Below are 24,356 nucleotides of genomic sequence, written 5' to 3' on the forward strand. Positions count from 1 at the left end.
GAGCAGTCGGATCCTCTGAACACCGAGGTTGTCTTTTCCTAAGTCCTCATGAATTCTCCTTCTCATCTTTCTTCGACTTCATGACCGCAGCCGACGAGGAAGAGATGAGCAACTTCTTCTTCTTCTAGTGTTTCCTCGACACATGAAGGTGGAAAGTGTCTGTAAACTGACCTGAAGTGAATTCAACAGGTGAGAATCCAACCAGAGGAATCTGTAAATGTTTGATCATCAGGATCACTCTGATCACATCCTGCTGTATCACCCTTTAACTGCTTCTCGATGCTGATTGGCTGTTTCAAAATATCTCTTTGAAATATTCTATAGAATTTCTCTCTGAGTTGAAGCACAATGATTTTAGAGAGATTTACATGTGATGTTGTTTGTGTTTCTGGAGTAGAATCAACAGCAGTTTGATGTAATCTGAGTTCACATCAGTGAAACATGCAGGAATTGTCTGATCTGGTCTGACAGCTTGGATCAACTTGACTGAGGTTTATTTTTAACTGTTAAAACTCAAGCGTACGACGGAGTATTAGGGCCACAATGAGGAAACAAATAAATCTGAGATTACGAGAATAAAGTCATTATATTACAAGAATAAAGTCATACGTTTACAAGAAAAAAGTCGTAATATTATGAGAAAAAAGTTGTAATATTATGAGATTAAAGTCATAAATTTACGAGAAAAAAAGTCGTAATATTATTAGAATAAAGTCCTAAATTTACGATAAAAAAGTTGTAATATTATGAGATTAAAATCATAATATTACGAGAAAAAGGTCGTAATATAATGAGAATAAACTCATAATATTATAAAGTAATAATTTAAATGTTATTTTAGAGGAGAAATAGAGCAGCGTGCCGTCTGTGTGAAAATAAGGAACGTGGAGCATCTTGTGAAATAATACTTTAGTTTAGGTTTCACAAATAACAAAATACTTTGTCTTTTGGCACATCAGCACCACATTATCATCAGTATCAGGACCTGGAAAAGATTGTGCAAGAAACTGCGTTTATTCTGAAGAAAGAATCACACAGACCTGATGGAGAAACTGACTCTTTTGTGGAGGAGGAAATTACTATTTTTCTGATAAAGTTACGACTTTATTCTCATTAAATTACGACTTTTTTCTCGTAATATTATGACTTTATTCTTGAAATCTCTGGGTTTTTTACAGTAAAACATCTCTGCCATGCACTGTAAATGGAACTTCTGGAACAGACAACATTGCTGAGTTATGGCGACAGCATTATAGTTTGTTATTCATCTGTGTCAAAAGGGATTTATTTAAAACAGATTTTACTGAGAGTGATGATTCAAGGTGATTAAGTCACATGAGGTATACCAAGCTATAAAGACGCTGTCTGTTAATAAAGCAGGTGGCATAGACCGTATTACGGCTGAACACCTTAAATATGCCAGTCCGAGGATAGCTCCTCTCCTTGCTATGTGTTTTACTGGTTTTATGATCCATGGTGTCTTACCAGACTCCATGTTGTCTGTCCTGTTAGTTCCAGTAATTAAGGACCAGGCTGGTAAAGGAGGCAGTCTAGATAACTACAGGCCCATTGCTTTAGCCAGCATACTGTCAAAAGTCTTAGAAAGAATCCTGCTGGATAGATTAAATTAGTTTATTAACTCCACAGACAACCAGTTTGGATTTAAAGCTAAACACGGCACTGACCTGTGTTTAATATGCATTGAAGGAAATTGTAAACAAGGAGCGTGGAGGAGCTGCTGATATACAGCAGTCAGCGAAAAAGGTTAGAAACTAACCAGAAATCTATTTTTGACTTTGCTGCATTATTTGGTTTAACTTCCTGTAAATTCAGTGAAGGCTGCTGCAAACTGTCTGACTGTTTTTTTTTTTAAATTTATATTTTTGGGGGCATTTTCCATTTTTATTGACAGGACAGTGGATAGAGTTTTGAAAGGGGGGAGAGAGAGAGTGGATGCGGAAAGGGCCACAGGCCGGATTCGAACCCGGGCCGCCGCGGTCAGGACCAAGCCTTAATACATGAGCTAACCCAGGCGCCCGCAAACTGTCTGACTTGACCGCAGCTTTACGTCACCGCCCCCCTGCTGCTGCTGCGAGGCCAGTTCATCTCCAGCGAGCCTTATATGGAAAACACCTGGCTGTCGCCTGATCAAAGAGCTGATTGGCTCTTAGTTTTGACAGCAAACACCACGTGTTGTAGAAAGTCACAACTTTCTGTGTAATTCTAAGATTTAACACTAGGTTGTAGATATTAGTCTCATGTTGATCAATGGAGGTTTCATCTGTTAACAAACACATCTTGTGTGGTTGATAATAATAATAATTATAATAATGAAGGTTATTTATATAGCACTTATCTAAATAAGTGCTCATTATGTGCTTTATAAGGAGGACATAAAAATAATAAAGGATAGAATCCAATGCCAGATACACGCACATTTCCACATAGATTTACAAACAAATATAAATAAATCATCACATGATCTGGAAACTGAATTATATTTCATTTTATTTTTTTATTCTCAACTTAATAACAGAGTGATCTGTGAGAGGAGCTGCTGATATACAGCAGTCAGCGAAAAAGGTTAGAAACTAACCAGAAATCTATTTTTGACTTTGCTGCATTATTTGGTTTAACTTCCTGTAAATTCAGTGAAGGCTGCTGCAAACTGTCCGACTTGACCGCAGCTTTACGTCACCGCCCCCCTGCTGCTGCTGCGAGGCCAGTTCATCTCCAACGAGCCTTATATGGAAAACACCTGGCTGTCGCCTGATCAAAGAGCTGATTGGCTCTTAGTTTTGACAGCAAACACCACGTGTTGTAGAAAGTCACAACTTTCTGTGTAATTCTAAGATTTACAAACAAATATAAATATAACTGAATGTGGTCTGCAGATCAGATCTAACAGGATGTAACCTTTTCTGTGACTTCCTGTAAATTCAGTGAAGGTGGCTGCAAACTGCAAACCACAGCTTTTAGTCACTGCCCTGCTGCTGCTGCCTGATCTCATCTACTCTCCAGACGAGGCGAAGTTAAAGAGCAGTCGGATCCTCTGAACACCGAGGTTGTCTTTTCCTAAGTCCTCATGAATTCTCCTTCTCATCTTTCTTCGACTTCATGACTGCAGCCGACGAGGAAGAGATGAGCAACTTCTTCTTCTTCTAGTGTTTCCTCGACACATGAAGGTGGAAAGTGCCTGTAAGTTGACCTGAAGTGAATTCAACAGGTGAGAATCCAACCAGAGGAATCTGGAAATGTTTGATCATCAGGATCTCTTTGATCACATCCTGCTGTATCACCCTTTAACTGCTTCTCGATGCTGATTGGCTGTTTCAAAATATCTCTTTGAAATATTCTGTAGAATTTCTCTCTGAGTTGAAGCACAATGATTTTAGAGAGATTTACATGTGATGTTGTTTGTGTTTCTGGAGTAGAATCAACAGCAGTTTGATGTAATCTGAGTTCACATCAGTGAAACATGCAGGAATTGTCTGATCTGGTCTGACAGCTTGGATTAACTTGACTGAAGTTTATTTTTAACTGTTAAAACTCAAGCGTACGACGGAGTATTAGGACCACAATGAGGAAACAAATAAATCTGAGATTACGAGAATAAAGTCATTATATTACAAGAATAAAGTCATACGTTTACGAGAAAAAAGTCAGAATATTATGGGATTAAAGTTGTAATATTATGAGATTAAAGTCATAAATTTACGATAAAAAAGTTGTAATATTATGAGATTAAAATCATAATATTACGAGAAAAAGGTCGTAATATAATGAGAATAAACTCATAATATTATAAAGTAATAATTTAAGTGTTATTTTAGAAGAGAAATAGAGCAGCGTGCCGTCTGTGTGAAAATAAGGAACGTGGAGCATCTTGTGAAATAATACTTTAGTTTAGGTTTCACAAATAACAAAATACTTTGTCTTTTGGCACATCAGCACCACATTATCATCAGTATCAGGACCTGGAAAAGATTGTGCAAGAAACTGCGTTTATTCTGAAGAAAGAATCACACAGACCTGATGGAGAAACTGACTCTTTTGTGGAAGAGGAAATTACTATTTTTCTGATAAAGTTACGACTTTATTCTCATTAAATTACGACTTTTTTCTCGTAATATTATGACTTTATTCTTGAAATCTCTGGGTTTTTTACAGTAAAACATCTCTGCCATGAACTGTAAATGGAACTTCTGGAACAGACAACATTGCTGAGTTATGGCGACAGCATTATAGTTTGTTATTCATCTGTGTCAAAAGGGATTTATTTAAAACAGATTTTACTGAGAGTGATGATTCAAGGTGATTAAGTCACATGAGGTATACCAAGCTATAAAGACGCTGTCTGTTAATAAAGCAGGTGGCATAGACCATATTACGGCTGAGCACCTTAAATATGCCAGTCCGAGGATAGCTCCTCTCCTTGCTATGTGTTTTACTGGTTTTATGATCCATGGTGTCTTACCAGACTCCATGTTGTCTGTCCTGTTAGTTCCAGTAATTAAGGACCAGGCTGGTAAAGGAGGCAGTCTAGATAACTACAGGCCCATTGCTTTAGCCAGCATACTGTCAAAAGTCTTAGAAAGAATCCTGCTGGATAGATTAAATGAGTTTATTAACTCCACAGACAACCAGTTTGGATTTAAAGCTAAACACGGCACTGACCTGTGTTTAATATGCATTGAAGGAAATTGTAAACAAGGAGCGTGGAGGAGCTGCTGATATACAGCAGTCAGCGAAAAAGGTTAGAAACTAACCAGAAATCTATTTTTGACTTTGCTGCATTATTTGGTTTAACTTCCTGTAAATTCAGTGAAGGCTGCTGCAAACTGTCTGACTGTTTTTTTTTTTAAATTTATATTTTTGGGGGCATTTTCCATTTTTATTGACAGGACAGTGGATAGAGTCTTGAAAGGGGGGAGAGAGAGAGTGGATGCGGAAAGGGCCACAGGCCGGATTCGAACCCGGGCCGCCGCGGTCAGGACCAAGCCTTAATACATGAGCTAACCCAGGCGCCCGCAAACTGTCTGACTTGACCGCAGCTTTACGTCACCGCCCCCCTGCTGCTGCTGCGAGGCCAGTTCATCTCCAACGAGCCTTATATGGAAAACACCTGGCTGTCGCCTGATCAAAGAGCTGATTGGCTCTTAGTTTTGACAGCAAACACCACGTGTTGTAGAAAGTCACAACTTTCTGTGTAATTCTAAGATTTAACACTAGGTTGTAGATATTAGTCTCATGTTGATCAATGGAGGTTTCATCTGTTAACAAACACATCTTGTGTGGTTGATAATAATAATAATTATAATAATGAAGGTTATTTATATAGCACTTATCTAAATAAGTGCTCATTATGTGCTTTATAAGGAGGACATAAAAATAATAAAGGATAGAATCCAATGACAGATACACGCACATTTCCACAGAGATTTACAAACAAATATAAATAAAACTGAATGTGGTCTGCAAACTACAAGTAGTCTGCAGATCAGATCTAACAGTGTAACTTTTTCTGTGACTTCCTGTAAATTCAGTGAAGGCTGCTGCAAACTGCAAACCACAGCTTTTAGTCACCGCCCTGCTGCTGCTGCCTGATCTCATCTACTCTCCAGACGAGCAGTTAAAGAGCAGTCGGATTCTCTGAACACTGAGGTTGTCTTTTCCTAAGTCCTCATTGTGATGGAATAATTGATACACAAGTTAACTTTGGAAGGAAGAGGTCCGGAGCTGATGATGTCTTACAAAAGAAGGTTTATTGAAGCTTGATCAAGGAGAATTGTCAGGTCTCCACAATAGATGCTCTCTGCGTGAAGGCCTCACAACTCTGTCCTTCCTCCCTGGTGCTCAGTGTCTTACCCCTTATCATGTTTTTACTTACTTCGCTCCTCTGGCATCTCTGACCCTGGTTGCCCTAGCGACTGGCTCTACGGTCTCCACTACAGGCACAGCTGTACAGATAACGGTGGCTCCTCTAGACAGGACTCCAACCCAAGAATGTCAACAGAGGGACACTCTGACAAACACTCTGACCTTTCTACCAATAAGAGAGGAATTGATGGAAAATTCCATCACAACCCCTCCTTTTTGATCGACAGATCAACACTAATTACCCCTCCCAGTGTGACATATCAATTTAACAATTGAGCACCAGAGCACTGTCAGGGTTGATCCACTTCACGCAGTAATGACTAATTTAAACAGTCAAAATCCAAAAACAGTTACATATCATGATTATTAAAAACTCACCCTTAACCTCTAGCAATGACCTACGAGTTCCGTCTTCAAGCCAATTAAGACCTCCTAAGGAAAATTACCTGCAGACCTCCCAAACCCCATAAAGGTCTAGAGAGCTCTTGTGGTATATTTTCAAGTCTTGCACATGACCGAGAGGCCATAAGGGTAAACACATGGGTAAGAATCATAAGTGGAGAATATGGTCACAAGATATGACATGGGGCTGAAAGATAAATATGTAGGACAAAGGAGCCATGCATGGTTATGTAGGACAAAGGAGCCATGCATGGTTATACGCTCAGCTCAGCTGTTACATGCCATGGACCCGATATAAGGAGGCGAGAGAGCTCCGAAGGGGGGACTCTCAGATTTGACTTGAGACCTCCGGACGCTCTAGACGTTCGTTATGACATTTGTTGCTTGTTTGTAATAAACTCTATTATACCAAAAAGAACAGTGTCCGCGAAGCATCCTTCATCATCACTTCAACAGCACTGTCGCAGGAAAGAGACTACAAATTTGGCGTCACGAAAAGGATCGGAGGTGGCCGCAACAGCAGTACTGCTACAACTTCACAAAACGGTGAGCGCACTCATTGAATGCTGGTCATAAATTGGGGCTGTTATGTGGAGTTGTTTGGCCACACCGTAAATTAAGAACCTTCTTGTTATGGACATGTCCTGTTGATTTGATGTTTAAAGTGAGGCTCCGTGCTAAATTTAATGAAAAAAAAGGGGGAATGAATAGAGAAAAAAAAAAAAAAAAAAAATATATATATATATATAAAGTGAAGAAAAGAAGTATGAGAAATACAAGGAATAGTTTAGAATAGCTTCATGGTAACGGTAAGGTGTGTTAAATAGTATCGTGCGAGATTAATAAAGAGGGGCCCTCAACTTATTAACGGTAAGACACATGCATATTAGCCACTGCGTAACGATGGCTCTGACATAGTCCGGAATTAAGTTAGAAAGACAAAAGTGGGAAACCTGGATCCAGGTAATTTGAATAAATAAATGTAAAGAGTGTTAAGAGACAGAGAAATAAAGGAAATAAAGGAAATAAAGGAAATGATCATATGACAAGCCGCAAATCGGATAGAATAGAAAGCCCTCAAGTGGAGGAGCATGTAGTATGGGCCGCAATTAAAACCTGAAAACGACATCTTATGGTCAGTTTAATAACTGGAGAGTGTAGAATCACAATTCGAATGACCGTTACCACTCTGACGTTTGTTGACGAACGGTGTCTGAAGCAGCCTCTCGTCGAAGATTTTTACACCTCAACGGTAGCACAAATTTTATGAGAAAAAGTAAGGAAAATAGCGGCAGAAAGCATGCTGTACGAATGAAGATATCTAAAGTTGGAGTGAAGAGAATGTGTGTGTATGGACTTTGGGAGGAGGGAAAATGTGTGTGTGTGTGTGACATTTGGCTCCAGAGAGTATATGTGTCATTTAATAATTTGTAAGAATAGATACGTGGCCCGAGGTATTGTATAAAACCATGAGCTTCTGTTTCCAGAAGACTAAATGAATTAAATAATGTAAAACATAAGCTGTTGATTGTGGGAATTTCTCTGGATCAGAGATCGAAGCGCGCTCTCTCTGGATCACTGTTGTCACTCACGCCGTTGGGCGTGATGGCACGGCCGGTAGGAGTGGATGCTTGTTTTCTCTGCAAAAGAGGGATTTCCGGGAGATACAGTAAAAAGAATAAAACGATGAGCCACTGAAATGAGCCTGGTTACGATAAACGCATACACATAAGATAAATAACTATAAGCCAGGACAAATAAAGTGGAGTTGTGTAACTGCAGTACCCGTATGGCCCTTGGAAAAGAATAGAAATATATGAATTAAATGAGTCAGTAAATAAAACATGAGCTCTTCTTAAAGGGGAGGAATAAAATTGATGATGCTGTTAAAGGGACCTAATGGGTTCACAAGAGACTAAATCATTGCATGTTTTTTGTCTGTTATGTCATTTATGGTGAATGAGAATTGAAACGGGAGGCAAGGCAGCGAGACGGCCCACCACGGAGTGTGGCTTGCTGACGTCCATGAGGAGGCTTCCGCTTCAATCTACTAAAGGCCGGTACAAATTTATCCACAGACTCTTTAACAAAAACAAAACCTGCATTTCCATATTTGTATGTGTTCTCAGTCGTAAGCAACATTGATGGTACACATATAAACCTGCTTGCATTTATAAACCTAAGAGGAGACTGACCTGCTCCTATACACATGAAAGAGTACATGCTCTAGGCAGTTTGGAGAAATAAATAAATGAATAAATAGACAACTTGGCAACGGATTGATCAGTTAATGCATTTGATTAATTAATGGCATATGATTGTTTAGTCTAACCTCTGCTGACAATTGCAGATGTTCATTTATGTTATTGTGCGTGGGTTGTCTGATCTGTGCTGTGGTGGATATTCAATGTGGTGACTGTTTGACGATTTGAGCTGAATATTGATTAATTGGATAATTTATGATTGGTTGATTTGTTGATTAATTTAATTGGATAAATTGGTTAATTGATTGATTGGTTAGTTGATTGATTGGTTAATTGATTAATTGGATTAATTGGATAATTGGATAAATTGGTTAATTGATTGATTGGTTAGTTGATTGATTGGTTAATTGATTAATTGGATTAATTGGATAATTGTTGATTGATTGATTGGTTGATTGGATAATTGGTTAATTGATTAATTGGTTAATTGATTAATTGGGTAATTGGGTTAAAAAAAAAAAAAAAAAAAGGGGGGAGTAATCTAAAAAGCCTTGAGTAGTTTTAATTTTAGCAATTACTCATTAAAGTACAATAACGGAACATAAGGAAGCCGTTATAATGGGAAAAAAGAACACTAAAAATCCAAAAGTAATCACTCCTGTTGAGATAGTACAGAAGAATAATCCTTTAATTAGGGGCATCGCAAACATTGCAAAAAAATATCGGAAAAATGGCACAAACGCTGGCCTGAAATTGACCAACCATGGCCAATGGAGGGGACTCTTAACCCAGATGTAATCAGATGTAGAGCTAGGGTTACCACTGTGTTACAGAGCTATGGTGGGAGTTTCTCTAATGTACAATAAAGCATCCTCTGTAACAATGGGTTATCCAGTGACAATTCTTACACATCATAGTCTCAGAAATCTTTTGAATTATGGTAAGAACAACTTGACCATGTCTAGGCTCAGAGACTATCATAGGCTCTTAGAGCAGGAAGATGTTACCCTAGCAAGATGTGTTACGGTAAATCCAGCGGAGAATTTGCCAACCCCAGAAGACGGTGAGCCACACGATTGTGTTCATGAAGCAGAGAAATACTCTAGACTTAGATCGGATTTACAAGCCCTCCCATTGCATGTGGTGGACTTGGAGTATTGGACTGATGGGTCTTGTTATCGTGTGGGCGATAAATTAAGGGCCGGCTATGCGATAGTAAAAGCCCAAGGAACTGGATTTACAGTGGAGAAGGCTGAAGAGATACCACAGCCTGCATCTGCACAACTTGCTGAGCTGGTGGGGTTAACTGAAGCGTGTTTGTTGGCAGAAGGGAAGCGAGTGACGATATATACTGACTCTGCATATGCACATAATGTGTGCCACTTGTTTGGAGCAGTGTGGAAGAACCGAGGGTTTAAGAAAACAGATGGTTCGCCGATACAGCATCATGCCCAGATCATGAAATTGTTGCATGCTATGATGAAGCCTAAAGAAATAGCAATAGCTAAATGTGCGGCACATAAGAAGGATGCGTCAAGGGTTTCACAAGGGAACAGAGCGGCTGATGAAGCTGCAAAAGCAGTCACTGGAGCAGATAAATTGGGCAAAGTTCTTCTCGTCACGCATGAAGTGAACTTGGAAGACAAAATTACGCTCAAAGATGTGATTTTAATGCAGGAAGCTGCTCCTGAAATGGACAAACAGTTGTGGCTAGACCGAGGTGCCACCCGAGATGCTACTGGACTTTGGAGAAATCATGAGGGGCTGGTACTATCACCTCCAGACCTGTTGGGTCTGATGATTCAGGAGGCGCATGGCTTAGCTCACGTTGCAAGGGGGGAAGTGAAGAGAAAGATCACGAAAGAGTATGGGTTTTGGGCACCATGTTTGCTTGAACAGATTGATTATGTCATAGGCAGGTGTACTATTTGTCTGAAAAACAATGTTCGGAGGGGAGTGCCGGTTCCTCCTGGCCACATCCCAACTCCAAGAGGTCCGATGCGGGAACTAGTTATAGACTATGTTGACATGATAAAACCGATTGAAGGGAAAAGGTACATGCTAGTCGTGGTGGACAGATTTTCACGATGGCCTGAGGCCTGTCCAACAAAACGAAAGGATGCTCAATCGGTTGCCAAGTTCTTATGCAGAGAGGTCATAAGCAGGTGGGGACTTCCAGATCGAATATCCTCAGACAATGGGAAAGAGTTTGTGGATAAGACGGTGAAATTGATTTTGCAAAAATTAGGAATCAAACAGCGTCTTGGGGCAATCTATAGCCCACGTAGTCAAGGAATCTGCGAGAGAATGAATGGTGTTCTGAAAAATCGTATTGTCAAAATATGCCAGCACACGGGGTTAAATTGGATAGCAGCACTTCCATTGGCGTTAATGGTATGTCGCTCTAGTGAGCTCCGCGATTTACATATGACACCTCATGAGTTGGTTACAGGAAGACTGATGCCAACGCCTTGTCTGCGGACAAGTGGGAAAGGTCCAAGTTTGGCCCTTTTAGAAGATGAAATGCAAACGTATGTTACATACATGGTTAATCTACATAAAAGAATATCCACATATGTGTCTGACAGGCAAACTAAGGAGGAGGTGCAGGAGAAGCTCGATGAGCAAAAAAGGATCACAGTGCAACCTGGAGACAAGGTGTTCGTGAAGGTGTTTAGACGGAAGTGGTATAACGAACGCCGTGAGGGACCGTTTGAAGTGGTTCGCAGTACTGGAACCGCGGTCCAGGTTAAGGGGTCTCCTACATGGTATCATTTATCACATTGTGTTAAAGCACCAAGTGAAGGGGCGCCACATTCACTGATTCAAGATGTTGAAGGCTCAAGAGAGCCCGAAGACAATGTGGAAGAACACACACCAGAGAGGGGGATGCATGAAAATCCCCAGAGTCAGAACTCAGAAGGAGAGATCACCCAGGTTGTGGACAATGTTGATGTTTCTGTACACATTCCTGATGATGCCAGAGATGACTCGGCAGTTGATGGACAGGACAGAAGATTTAGAGACATTGTCTTTCAACATGTCCCAGACCCAGCAGGACCTATTTCAGTTGCCTGCAAAGCGTCAGAGATATCAAAGGGCGGTGACTCCGCTGCAGGACAACCCAGGGATCCAGTTAGACCAAGGAGCCCGAGACCAGTTAGGAGAAGAGTCAAACCAGACCGTTATTAGAACCAGGGTTGAAGCAACCTTGGGAAAGTCAGTTCGGCTTCCATGTCAGTGTACAGAAGAAAATAGTGGTAAAGGGAAACTCAGAGTTCAGTGGGAAGATAGCCATGGTAAGATCCTAGATCTGTCAGAGACAGCACCATTAGGGAAATATACATTAGTTAATGACAAAAGGAGAGTGAAGGTTGAGGGAGACTGTAGTCTCTATGTATATAAGCCTCAACAGGAAGATCAAGGTGATTACAGGTGTTCTTTTTACGATCGACGTATTGGAAGTGAGCGGTCCAAGTTAGGATTTGTAGTTCGCGTGGTGTATCTAGTGATACTAGGGGGGAATAAAAGCATAGACCCCCAAGAAGTTGGGGAAACAAGAGAATTAACAACTATGACATCAACTCTCCAGATGAAAGCTGGACAGATGGAAGAGAAATCTACTCCTTCAATGGCAAAAGCTATTGGAAGTATAAATGCATCACATGTAACTACAAAGGCGCCTCAGGTGATATCTATAACGTCACCTCCTTTGAGTACTGTGATCAGAGCTAGGTTAGGAGGAACAGTTTACCTTCCTTGTCAATGTGGGAGATGGAATAATGGAGGGAACTTGTTTCCCAAATGGGAAAATAGTCGTGGTGAAGATTTGTTGTTGACAAGACCTGAAGATGACGTTGTGCCTCGTGATCAGAGGAAGTATATTTTGTTTAATGAGGTTAGGTGGATGAAAATTAATGATGATTGTTCCCTGGTCCTGCGTAACGTTACTCGGGAAGACGAAGGAGAATACATGTGTTCTTATGAAGAACCGGAGTTTAAATTTGTTCCATATCAAAATTATTGGATCAAAGGTCGTGTGACTCGTAGAGTGTCACTCCTGATAAAAGATTTGGGGCCTATTGAAGTTGCTATGGGTACTAAAGAAGTTCAGAAACAATTTACTACAGTAACCACTCCAAAGGTGATTAGTACACAGATAAAGCTTGTTACATTAGTTCCAAAAACAACTAAGAATGTTCATACACCTACTCTGGCTACTACTCTAGTTATGACTTCAAAGGGGATGAATGCTACAACAGCGACGACATCCGTGGCATCTACGACATTTGTAAATACAACGCAGATATCTAATATGACATCTTGGACCTTTAAGGATGTGACTAATGTACTCCAGAAGCAAATGTCAAAAATAGAGCCTAGCGTGAACAGCAGTAATGACATTGTTGAAGTTAGAGAACAGAGGATAGAAGAGAAGTATGTAGAGTCATCTATGACAGCCCAGAGGACTAGTTTAAACATAGATGAAACCTTTGTTGACTCTGATCAGACACCAGAGTACATGATGGATCATTACCATACAATACAAAAGAGAGACACTAAATGGAAGGCATTTGGGTTTGATCCTTCAGTGTTACAAATCGCAGACCCTTGGGCAGGTAGGAACTTATGGTTTCAGCAAGTAACCCACTCCGTAAGATCGGTTGTGAAAACGGATGGTCCGTGTCTGGTGAAAATCCGATCGCCAAGCTCATGGCCTTCGATTTTAGAGACTATACCAGAACCACTAACCACTATGTGTCAAAGTTATGCATTATCATGGCTCTTGTATCAACAGCAATCATCAGTGGATAAAGTGATGGCTTTAGCAATGAACCTTTTTAAGCCTAGATTGACTTGTTCTTGGTTGGCAGAATTACCATATGTAAATGTACTTGATCAGCATGAAGATATCAGAACAGCGGTCCCTGATATAATGGAGGTGACAGCAGTAGGAGCTACCAGCTGTTTTTGTTCAAATACAACTCATGAAGGGCCGGGAACGTTTATGGGGTTATCAGAGTGTGATAAATATATGATGGACTTGGGTAAAATGGAACGTGGGAATAGTAATGATTCGTATGAAGCATCTTTTCAGGTACCACAACACAAAGAGAAGACAATTTTAAGGGTACATAATCAGATATTGCCGGGGAATGTGACTATAGGGAATTTCAAGGATATTTGGTGGGTCTGTGGTAATAAGGCATACATATTTCTACCATATGGGTGGACAGGATGCTGTTATATGTCACTGTTGAAACTTCCATATGAGGTTCTTACTATCCAGAAGGGAGTAGGGCCAGAGGGGGTCCAATCTGATGTCGCTTCAAGTAGTAGGAGAAAACGTGAGTTGGCACAGTTTCACAAGTTGGAATCCTTCCATTGGAGAATAAGTTTAGGAGAGAAGTGGGGTATAGGATTTTTTCCGTGGTATGGTGTGACATTCTTGGCAGATCACATCGACAACATTACCTACACCTTGCAAGGCTTTGCGAACGAAACCATAAGAGGTTTCGAATTGTTGTCAAACACCCAGAGAAGTCACAGACTGACGTTGCTGAAACATGACATGGCTCTTGATTATATTTTGGCCAAACAAGGGGGCTTATGTGTTGCTTTAAATTTAACAGGAGATGCCTGCTACACTTTGATTCCTGATAGTTCTGATAATATGACTAGTGTCATAGGGGCATTGAAGCTCATAAGAGATGCGTTTGGCCCATCAGAAGACGCGGGATGGTCTGCAAATGCTTGGTTGCAGGATAAATTGGGGCCACTAGGGGCAGTGTTAGTTCAGGTTTTGGTAGCGCTCGTTCTGGCGTTGTGTGTGATGTTTTGTTTTTGCACGCTGTTGTTGACCTTTGCAAAGGCTATGATAATTAGATGGGTTGGAGTTGTGCTGCCTGGCGAGCAAACGCTGATGCCATTATTACACGAAGCTGACACGGACGTGGATGAGGATGACGCAATAAAGATCGAATTGGTGGAGGAATATCCATTTTAAATATCTCATATGATTATAATCCTATTATTTACCTCTGTTTTTGCTTGCGTAGTTTGTAGTGTTGATTTTGTTTTGCTCTTTCGAGACTTTGTTTAGTCTCGAAGGGGGGATATGGCAACAAAGGAACAATATGATTTCTAATTTCACATTTTGACTTATATGATTTCTAATTTCACATTTTGACTTATATGATTTCTAATTTCACATTTTGACTTATATGATTTCTAATTTCACATTTTGACTTATATGATTTCTAATTTCACATTTTTACTTATAGAAGTGTTCTTATTCTGTGTTTGATGTTTTAATTTGTATCTGTTATGTATGCAAAAGATACTGGTTTTCTTTTCTTTCATTCTAGAACATATTGGGGGAAGACCACTGTGAGGGTGGTAGATTGTCAGGGACTCCGATGGGCTGAATGGATTCAGACACTTCAAACATGAAAATACGAATGGCCTGAAGAACTCTGAACGTGGACTGGCGATACAACATCCAGAGTCAAGACGTCATCGATACTATACCGGAGTCAAGGCTGCTGAGAAACTGCAGCGTTATATAGTCTTATGTCTTCTCTTAGATGTTACATTAGTATTCGTAAAAATGAATTGTCTTTTTTGTGTATTACATGCTTGGCAAGTGATGGTTTCTAAATATAATGGGACCTCAGATGTTTTCTTTTTCTCGATGTTTAGGGACAGTGGGGTAGGCAGGAAAAGGTCCATAGAAAGGTGCGATGGGTCGACCAGCCTGACTTTGGACATTGTCTTGTTTTAATTTGCTGAGAGTTCCATATGTATTTGCTTAAATCATTTCCATACACAAATTGCTAAATTTCCTCATTTCAGTGGTATGAAGTTCTACGTATGGTCGCCTTGGCAGAGGGACCGTGAGAGAATTTTCCTGTCTACATTGTTCAATGGATATTTCAAGAAAGATTAGCTGCCTGACAGGTTTTTCACTCTCACTTTTAGACTCCATACAGTTGTTTCAATGGTAAAAAGGGCGGGTTGTTAAATTTGTCATGTTAAATACACCTGTATGTATCTTCTTTTATTTTTTCGAGACTTTGTGTAAGTCTCGAAGGGGGGAATATGTGGTATATTTTCAAGTCTTGCACATGACCGAGAGGCCATAAGGGTAAACACATGGGTAAGAATCATAAGTGGAGAATATGGTCACAAGATATGACATGGGGCTGAAAGATAAATATGTAGGACAAAGGAGCCATGCATGGTTATGTAGGACAAAGGAGCCATGCATGGTTATACGCTCAGCTCAGCTGTTACATGCCATGGACCCGATATAAGGAGGCGAGAGAGCTCCGAAGGGGGGACTCTCAGATTTGACTTGAGACCTCCGGACGCTCTAGACGTTCGTTATGACATTTGTTGCTTGTTTGTAATAAACTCTATTATACCAAAAAGAACAGTGTCCGCGAAGCATCCTTCATCATCACTTCAACAGCACTGTCGCAGGAAAGAGACTACACTCTTTTGACAGAGGTCGCAGGTCACATGCATCTACTGACAACTGGCCAAAAACTCCGCCTCGGTTTCACAGGAGATGGAGCAAAAAGACCAGATGCGCTATCTACTCTATCTGGAAAGGACAAAGGTAAAACCTCAGATCACAAAAGAGGGAAAATCCATATTGTCACATCCGTACAAACCGATCATCTTCAGGGTGAGCTAGGGTGATTTACCTGATTATGTTTCAAATATAACCAAACACACTTGATTAAATGACATCACACGTTACATTTTAAACTTAATATAAAATCAATCTTCCTTCTTATACAAGGAAACAGGATAGATAATAGAATTAGAAATACATGGCACAAAATTTAAGTAAAGAAGTAATTCACAAATCATAAATCACTGTTTCTCTTTTTTTTTTTTCTTTTGAGATAGAGGTATCCTTACCCACAGAGGTACCCGGAAGCAGGATGCAATTTCACCCTCCTTTCGGACACCATCAATGCAGCTCGGACACCTCCTCCCCAAATCCTTCAGTCTTTTCCTCAATTTTTCCTAAATCAATCATGCAGAATATCAGTTCATTTTACAGAGAATACACTTTTACTATTAATCCCTACAGCCTTTAATATCGGGATACATTGATTCTTATAAAATTCACCAACTAAAATTGAAAACCTTAAACAATTAAACCTTGAGAGAGTAACCGATTCAACTCATTCTCCGTGTTTTCTGTCATCCATGTGATGAGTGTAATGTGTATGCCGTATCTTTATTGAAAATGTGAGTGTGTGTACTGAGGTATGTGGCTTAATGTGATGTGTGTGTAATGAAATATAAGTATGTGTGTGTGATTACATGTAATATTGCTTTGATTTTAACCCACAGAATCATAGGGATCAATAATGAATAACGTTGATTATATTAGAGTAATACACATCTTCAAAATGATTATCTATAACTGATTAAGTCTTCTTCTTCAACTCAGGTGCTTTGCGCACCACAGAGCCATCACTGGCAAGAGGTCTGAAGACATACGATGCACAGTGATATGGATGTTTTCCTTGCTGGCAAAATCAAACCTCAATCAAACACAAACATGAAAAATAAAAAATGATCACATCTGGAGAAATGTGGGATTACATATCACATGTTTCCCTCTCCTCTTCTCCCTCCTCTTCTTCCTCCTCCTCCTCCTCCAGACTAAGGTCTTCTAACCCTAACCTCTGGACCCAATCTTGAAACTCTGCATTACCAAAAGGCCCGGTCTCTACCTGATGGAGTGCCAGGCCTCCCACACTTACACGGACCTGGGGAGCCTGTAACCCGGTGCTAGCAGTTTTCTGGACAAGAGCTCTGATTATTGCCCCTAAACATGTGAAGAGGAGAAGGAGAAGAAGAATGGCCGTGTTTGAGTGGTCTCTGGTCTTTAAGTGGCGTTTTTCCTTCATTTAGTTTTGCACGTATGGTATAAATAGATTCAAAATATGTTGTTGGTGGGAGGAGATAGTTAAATTCTTGCATCTCTTCAATCCGGACCGTGTTGTCACAGCCCTCTACGTGACCTTTGACATCTTGATAGCTCACGTCCCAGTCGTAACAAACTGGGTGGAGCTTGAGCTGTTACTCTGGCTCTTTTCATGGTTGCAAGCACTGGGTTGCTCGTTGTTCTACCGAGCTCAAGGCTCAGCTCGGCACCTGGAACATGAGAGCCCTCATGCTCCGATTTCCTTGAATCAGGTTGTTCGGTCCCCTGACCGAACCCACTTAGCAGTGCGAGGAGAAGGAGTGACCATCCTGACACTTGCCACGTCCCTGCGTGCCCTCTCCCGTAGCACGAGATGCTGCTCTGCACCTTGTAGCATGAACCCATTCTGCTTTGCCCTCGACCTTCAACGCTGTTTTGGTCACCAACAGCACCTATTATGGGTCTTTCACCTGGGAGACAAACAGAGAGCACACCTTGTCCAAGGACTTAATTAGTATTTTGATCACCAACTTTGAAAAGGGTGAATTGGCTCCACCGAGGGTTTTGGGAGCCGTTCTGCCACCTGTAAGTGATACCTTTTTAAAACTTTGGTTAGTGCTTTAACATAATCAACCAGGGATTCCTCAGTCCAAAGAAGCAACGTTTAATGTGGTGTCAACGGGGGACTTGACCCTTTGACCTTGCTCTTCCTATGAGCACCTCGTGTGGGCTTAGCCCTGTCGTAGCACTTTGTGTGCTGCGAATGGAGTACAACCCAATTCGTCAGGCCACTTCAGACCTTGTTTTGGTCAACCTCTCCTTGATAGTGGAATTCATTCTCTCAACTTGACCTGAGCTCTGTGCATGGTAGGGAACATGTAACTGCCATGTGAACCCTAAGACTGCTGCGAGACCCTGTGTTATCTTTGACACAAAACATGGACCCCGGTTGCTCTTTATTCCCCTTGGCACCCCCAAATCTTGGGATGACATCTTTTAGAAGACACTTCATAACTGTTTTTTCGTTCTCTTTCTTTGTTGCGAACGCCTCAGTCCACTTTGAGAACTGATCGGTGATCACCAACAAGTATTTGAAACTTTGTGAATTTGGCATATGTACAAAATCAATCTGTATATTTACAAAAGGGCCCGATTGTGGCGGTAAATGGTCATGTTTTATCGAACTGTTCTTTCTCCTAGTTTGTTGACATGTCATGCATCCGTCTACAAGTGTTTGTGAGACCTGTGTGATGCCTCGCGCAAACCATTGTGAACAAATTACCTCATTCATCCCTCCTTTTCCTACATGTGCAGGCCCATGTACTACATGTGCCAACCCATGTAGGAGAGAACTAGGACAGATATGGCGTTTATTGTAATGTTTGTGTTTAAGTGGCTCAGAAACCATGTTTCTTACAGATATCAATATGTTTTTATTAATCACTTCTCAGTCATTCACTATGAATGAATGAATAGTTTTAATTCGGTCATACATCAAAAAAGAACAAAACTTTACAATCTGTGTGAATATAAACCAACACTGTATCCCTTTCACACAACAACGTTCATATAATCAATGACCAATGGCCCCAAGGCTTATTTTCCCCCCCTATCCTATACAATCCATAAAATAACCCAGAATATCAGCATTACAAAAGAAATAAAAAATAAAATTTACTCTAATCGTAATCCTTACTTATTTCACATTTTAAGGCTTTTTTGAAGCTCAACAGAGAGCTACAAAATTTCAACTCGTCACTAAGCCCGTTCCATAATTTGACTCCCAAAACTGAGACACATCTGTATTTTACATCGGTTCTCACTTAACCTGTTTTAAAAAAACAACACACAACCCTCTTAAATAAAAATGTCTTTCTCTTAATTTAAATGTTTTTTGAATACTAACCAGAAGGCTTTTATTCCTAACTCAAAATAGTATTTCTAATGTCTTTACACGCGCAATATCCCAACATTTTAAGATACCTGACTTTATGAATAATAGATATGTAGTTTCATGCTAAGAAACTTTATGTATTATTCTAAAAGCTCTTTTCTGGATTTTAATTATCGGGTCTATATTTGTTTTATATACCTTTCTCCAAACCTCAACACCATATGACATATATGGCATTATAAGTGAGCAATACAATATATACAAACACTTCTTATTCAACAGATCCTTTGTTTTGTAAAGAATAGCAATGGATTTGGATAATTTCTGCTCGATGTTTTCTATATGTGGCTTCCAACAAAGTTTCTGATCTATAATCAGTCCCAGGAATTTTGTTTGATATACTCTTTCAATTTCAACTGCATTTAGATTAAATTTTATTTCACAATTAACCCTGCCATCTTCTTTTATAAGTGACATATCAATGGTGTTACCATCAGTTCATTTTGTATCCTTAAACTTTCTGACCACTTCTAACACATCAGTCTAACAAACTCCAACAAGGAACATCGAATTGCTGCTTTGGAATTTTGGGCACCCATTTTATTCAGCACTTAATTTCACACAGTTATTCAGCAAAAATTCAGCAGCGTAAGCGCGCAAAGCACCAGCACATCAGTAAACAAGCAGCAATCACAGTTCAACAGCATAGACACACAAAACGGACACACAAAACGGGCACATGCACATCAACAACACCTCTCTGCATCAACAGCTTCTCCTCATTTTTTTTTTTTCCCTTCCCCTTCCAGCATGGTGAGGCTTCAATTCTTTAAAGACGGAGCCTTATGTCGCTCAAACGCCTCGTGTACACAAACAATAAAACGGATCCCTCGGCCCCTGGGGTCTCCCCCAGAACCTCAAGTTTCCCACTGGACACAGAGTTGGGATAGTCACCAATCTTGGTCTGGCCGAGGTAGTTCTTTTTCAAACTACCCCGGAAACGTCTTTCCCTCCTGGACCAGAGCTCATGGGAGTCCCCCCTGGTCGAGTCTAGCCCGAAGCTAACCCGGAAACCCAACCACCCCTGTTGGTGGTGCTGCGGTAGTCTCAATTGACCTAAAACACACAGACTTTATCTTGAACACCACCCACCCTTCTGGAAGTGTAATATTACCCTTTTTAATATTACCTCTTTACCATGAACTGGTTAACTTCAATTTCTTTCCACGTTTATCCATTACATTTTCTAGTTCAAATTTCAGAAATTACTCAGCCGAATTATTACTATACTCCCTTGAGATGGAGTGTTACTCTGTAGCTAAATTTTTAAAATTTCAGATTCTTTTAGATCTCGTCAAACACAGACATGGTAAGGCAAAAACAGATAATTTGCACTTACCACTTCTGTTGTTATGTTGGGATCCTGTTCGTGACGCCAAATTGTGATGGAATAATTGATACACAAGTTAACTTTGGAAGGAAGAGGTCCGGAGCTGATGATGTCTTACAAAAGAAGGTTTATTGAAGCTTGATCAAGGAGAATTGTCAGGTCTCCACAATAGATGCTCTCTGCGTGAAGGCCTCACAACTCTGTCCTTCCTCCCTGGTGCTCAGTGTCTTACCCCTTATCATGTTTTGACTTACTCCGTTCCTCTGGCATCTCTGACCCTGGTTGCCCTAGCGACTGGCTCTACGGTCTCCACTACAGGCACAGCTGTACAGATAACGGTGGCTCCTCTAGACAGGACTCCAACCCAATAATGTCAACAGAGGGACACTCTGACAAAAACTCTGACCTTTTTACCAATAAGAGAGGAATTGATGGAAAATTCCATCACACTCATGAATTCTCCTTCTCATCTTTCTTTGACTTCATGACCGCAGCCGACCAGGAAGAGATGAGCAACTTCTTCTTCTTCCAGTGTTTCCTCGACACATGAAGGTGGAAAGTGTCTGTAAGTTGACCTGAAGTGAGTTCAACAGGTGAGAATCCAACCAGAGGAATCTGGAAATGTTTGATCATCAGGATCACTTTGATCACATCGTGCTGTATCACCGTTTAACTGCTTCTCGATGCTGATTGTCTGTTTCAAAATATCTCTTTGAAATATTCTGTAGAATTTCTCTCTGAGTTGAAGCACAATGATTTTAGAGAGATTAACATGTGATGTTGTTTGTGTTTCTGGAGTAGAATCAACAGCAGTTTGATTGTAATCTGAGTTCACATCAGTGAAACATGCAGGAATTGTCTGATCTGGTCTGACAGCTTGGATCAACTTGACTGAGGTTTATTTTTATCTGTTAAGACTCAAGAGTACGACGGAGTATTAGGGCCTCAATGAGGAAACAAATAAATCTGAGATTATGAGAATAAAGTCATTATATTACAAGAATAAAGTCATACGTTTACGAGAAAAAAAGTCGTAATATTTTGAGAATAAAGTCATAAATTTAAGATAAAAAGTCGTAATACGAGATTAAAGTCATAGGTTTTCCATAAAAAGTCGTAATATTATGAGATTAAAGTCATAGGTTTACGAGAAAAAAAGTCGTAATATTACGAGATTAAAGTCCCAAGTTTACGATAAAAAAGTCGTAATATAATGAGAATAAAGTTATACGTTTACGAGAAAAAAGTCGTAATATTATGAGAATAAAGTCATCTATTTACGAGAAAAAAGTTGTAATATTATAAAGTAATAATTTAAGTGTTATTTTAGAACGTGAAGCATCTTGTGAAATTATTCTTTAGTTTAGGTTTCACAAATAACAAAATACTTCCTCTTTTGGCACATCAGCACCACATTATCATCAGTATCAGGACCTGGAAAAGATTGTGCAAGACACTGCGTTTATTCTGAAGAAAGAATCACACAGACCTGATGGGGAAACTGACTCTTTGTGGAGGAGGAAATTACTTTTTTTCTTATAAAGTTATGACTTTAATCTCATTCAATTACAACTTTTTTTTCTTGAAATAGTATGACTTTATTCTTGAACTCTTTGGGTTTTTTTTTTACAGTAAAACATCTCTGCCATGCACTGTAAATGGAACTTCTGGAACAGACAACATTGCTGAGTTATGGCGACAGCATTATAGTTTGTTATTCATCTGTGTCAAAAGGGATTTATTTAAGACAGATAATAGTGAGAGTGATGATTCAAGGTGATTAAGTCCCATGAGGTATACCAAGCTATAAAGACACTGTCTGTTAATAAAGCAGGTGGCATAGACCATATTACGGCTGAGCACCTTAAATATGCCAGTCCGAGGATAGCTCCTCTCCTTGCTATGTGTTCTACTGGTTTTATGATCCATGGTGTCTTACCAGACTCCATGTTGTCTGTCCTGTTAGTTCCAGTAATGAAGGACAAGGCTGGTAAAGGAGGCAGTCTAGATAACTACAGGCCCATTGCTTTAGCCAGCATACTGTCAAAAGTCTTAGAAAGAATCCTGCTGGATAGATTAAATGAGTTTATTAACTCCACAGACAACCAGTTTGGATTTAAAGCTAAACACGGCACTGACCTGTGTATAATATGCATTAAAGGAAATTGTAAACAAATATAGAGGTAAAAATTCATCAGTTCTTATGTGTTTTATTGATGCTTCTAAAGCTTTTGATCGTGTTAATCATAGAAAGTTGTTTATCAAATTGAGTCAAAGAGGGGTGCCCAAATACATTGTGAGAATCCTGGCTTACTGGTATGCTCACCAGACTGTGCAGGTAAAACGGGGCAACAGTTTATCAAACCATTTGGGGTTAGCAATGGAGTCAGACAAGGGGGGATTTTGTCCACAGAACTTTTTAATTTATATATTGATGATCTCTCCAAGTAGAAACCTCAGTAGAATCTCACCATGGCAGAGAGGAGAGCAGCGGTGAAGGAAACAGCAGAGCCCGACTTCCTGCAGTTTAATGATCTGGCCTGTGAGGCGGTCGGTGGGAAGGTGAGTCACTGTAACATACAAGCAGAAATACATTCAGATAGATTGATTAACTAATGCACACATAATAATGAGGTAAACAACAACCAGCACCTAAAGAAGTAGAAACCTGCTTATCCAGGGACTGACAAGCTAGTTAGCTAACGTCTGCTCTCCTCCCGGTGAAGTCGTCTCATGGCGGCGAGGAGTGAGGCAGAGGGCCGTGACCCGGCGCTGTCCGCTGTTGGGCTCATTTTCTGTAGCACGGTGGAATTAGCATGGTAGCTAGCTAACTAGCCAGTCACTAAATGAGTCAAATTTAACATTTTAATGCTTCATCCTCACACTCTGGTCACAGCGTAGGAAAGCACAGTGCTATCTCCAGATGAGGGACAACTTTGTTCGGCTCCTTTTCTGTGTTGCATGACAGCGTGGCGAATGCTAAGCTAGCTGAGTAGCTAGCCGTCCGCCCAGCGGGTTGGTGGCCAACGGCAGCGCTGTAAAGATAAATTGAGGGCGTATAAATCTTTGGATGTCTATAGTTAACTATCCTTCAGTAAAGTCAGTCAAAGAGAGAGTCGTACAATATCGGTGAAGCGTTTCAGAGATGGAGAGAAAAGGTTGCTAATAGTTTAACCTTCTGCTAACCGCAGCCAACGGCTCACGGCTGCGGTTAGCAGAAGGCTAGATATTAGCAACATTTACTCGCTAGAGCCTCAAATCACAATTTGTCATCTCTAATGTCTGTGATATCTGGATTCTGGCACTCAACAACACAACAACATGACATTTTAGATGTGTAACTTTAGCCCACTGCTAGTGTTAGCCTCCAGTCTTTCCTTTGTTTTGCCTCCAGCTAACACCGTGACGTCATCATGACGTTGACATAAAAAGGGTCTATAGGCATCCTTTCCTGTAAAATGAATGTAATAGACTGGAAATAAGTGAGTCACAACATGTTAGCCATTGTATGATTCTCCTGTTACCTCAGAAAACAGGCCTGTAATTAATCTCCACATGGATATTACACAATCAAGCAGGACTTGCACATTGTCTAATTTATAACTTTCCTTCAAGTAGCTGATTGTCAGTAAA

At 40.2% G+C, this 24,356-nt stretch overlaps 1 protein-coding gene across 1 annotated transcript in view; it reads left to right on the top strand.

The window, feature by feature from the left end:
* Window positions 1–24,356, top strand: part of LOC141756544 (NACHT, LRR and PYD domains-containing protein 3-like) — a 36,023-nt gene continuing 11,667 nt past the window's right edge. The window contains exons 1-2 of the mRNA XM_074616381.1: window positions 1–189; window positions 23,175–23,285. Of these exons, the coding sequence (XP_074472482.1) occupies window positions 23,196–23,285 (90 nt within the window). The 5' untranslated portion in view covers window positions 1–189; window positions 23,175–23,195. The remainder of the gene's footprint in view (window positions 190–23,174; window positions 23,286–24,356) is intronic.

This window comes from Sebastes fasciatus, chromosome 18, assembly GCF_043250625.1.
Source record: "Sebastes fasciatus isolate fSebFas1 chromosome 18, fSebFas1.pri, whole genome shotgun sequence".
NCBI lineage: Eukaryota > Metazoa > Chordata > Actinopteri > Perciformes > Sebastidae > Sebastes > Sebastes fasciatus.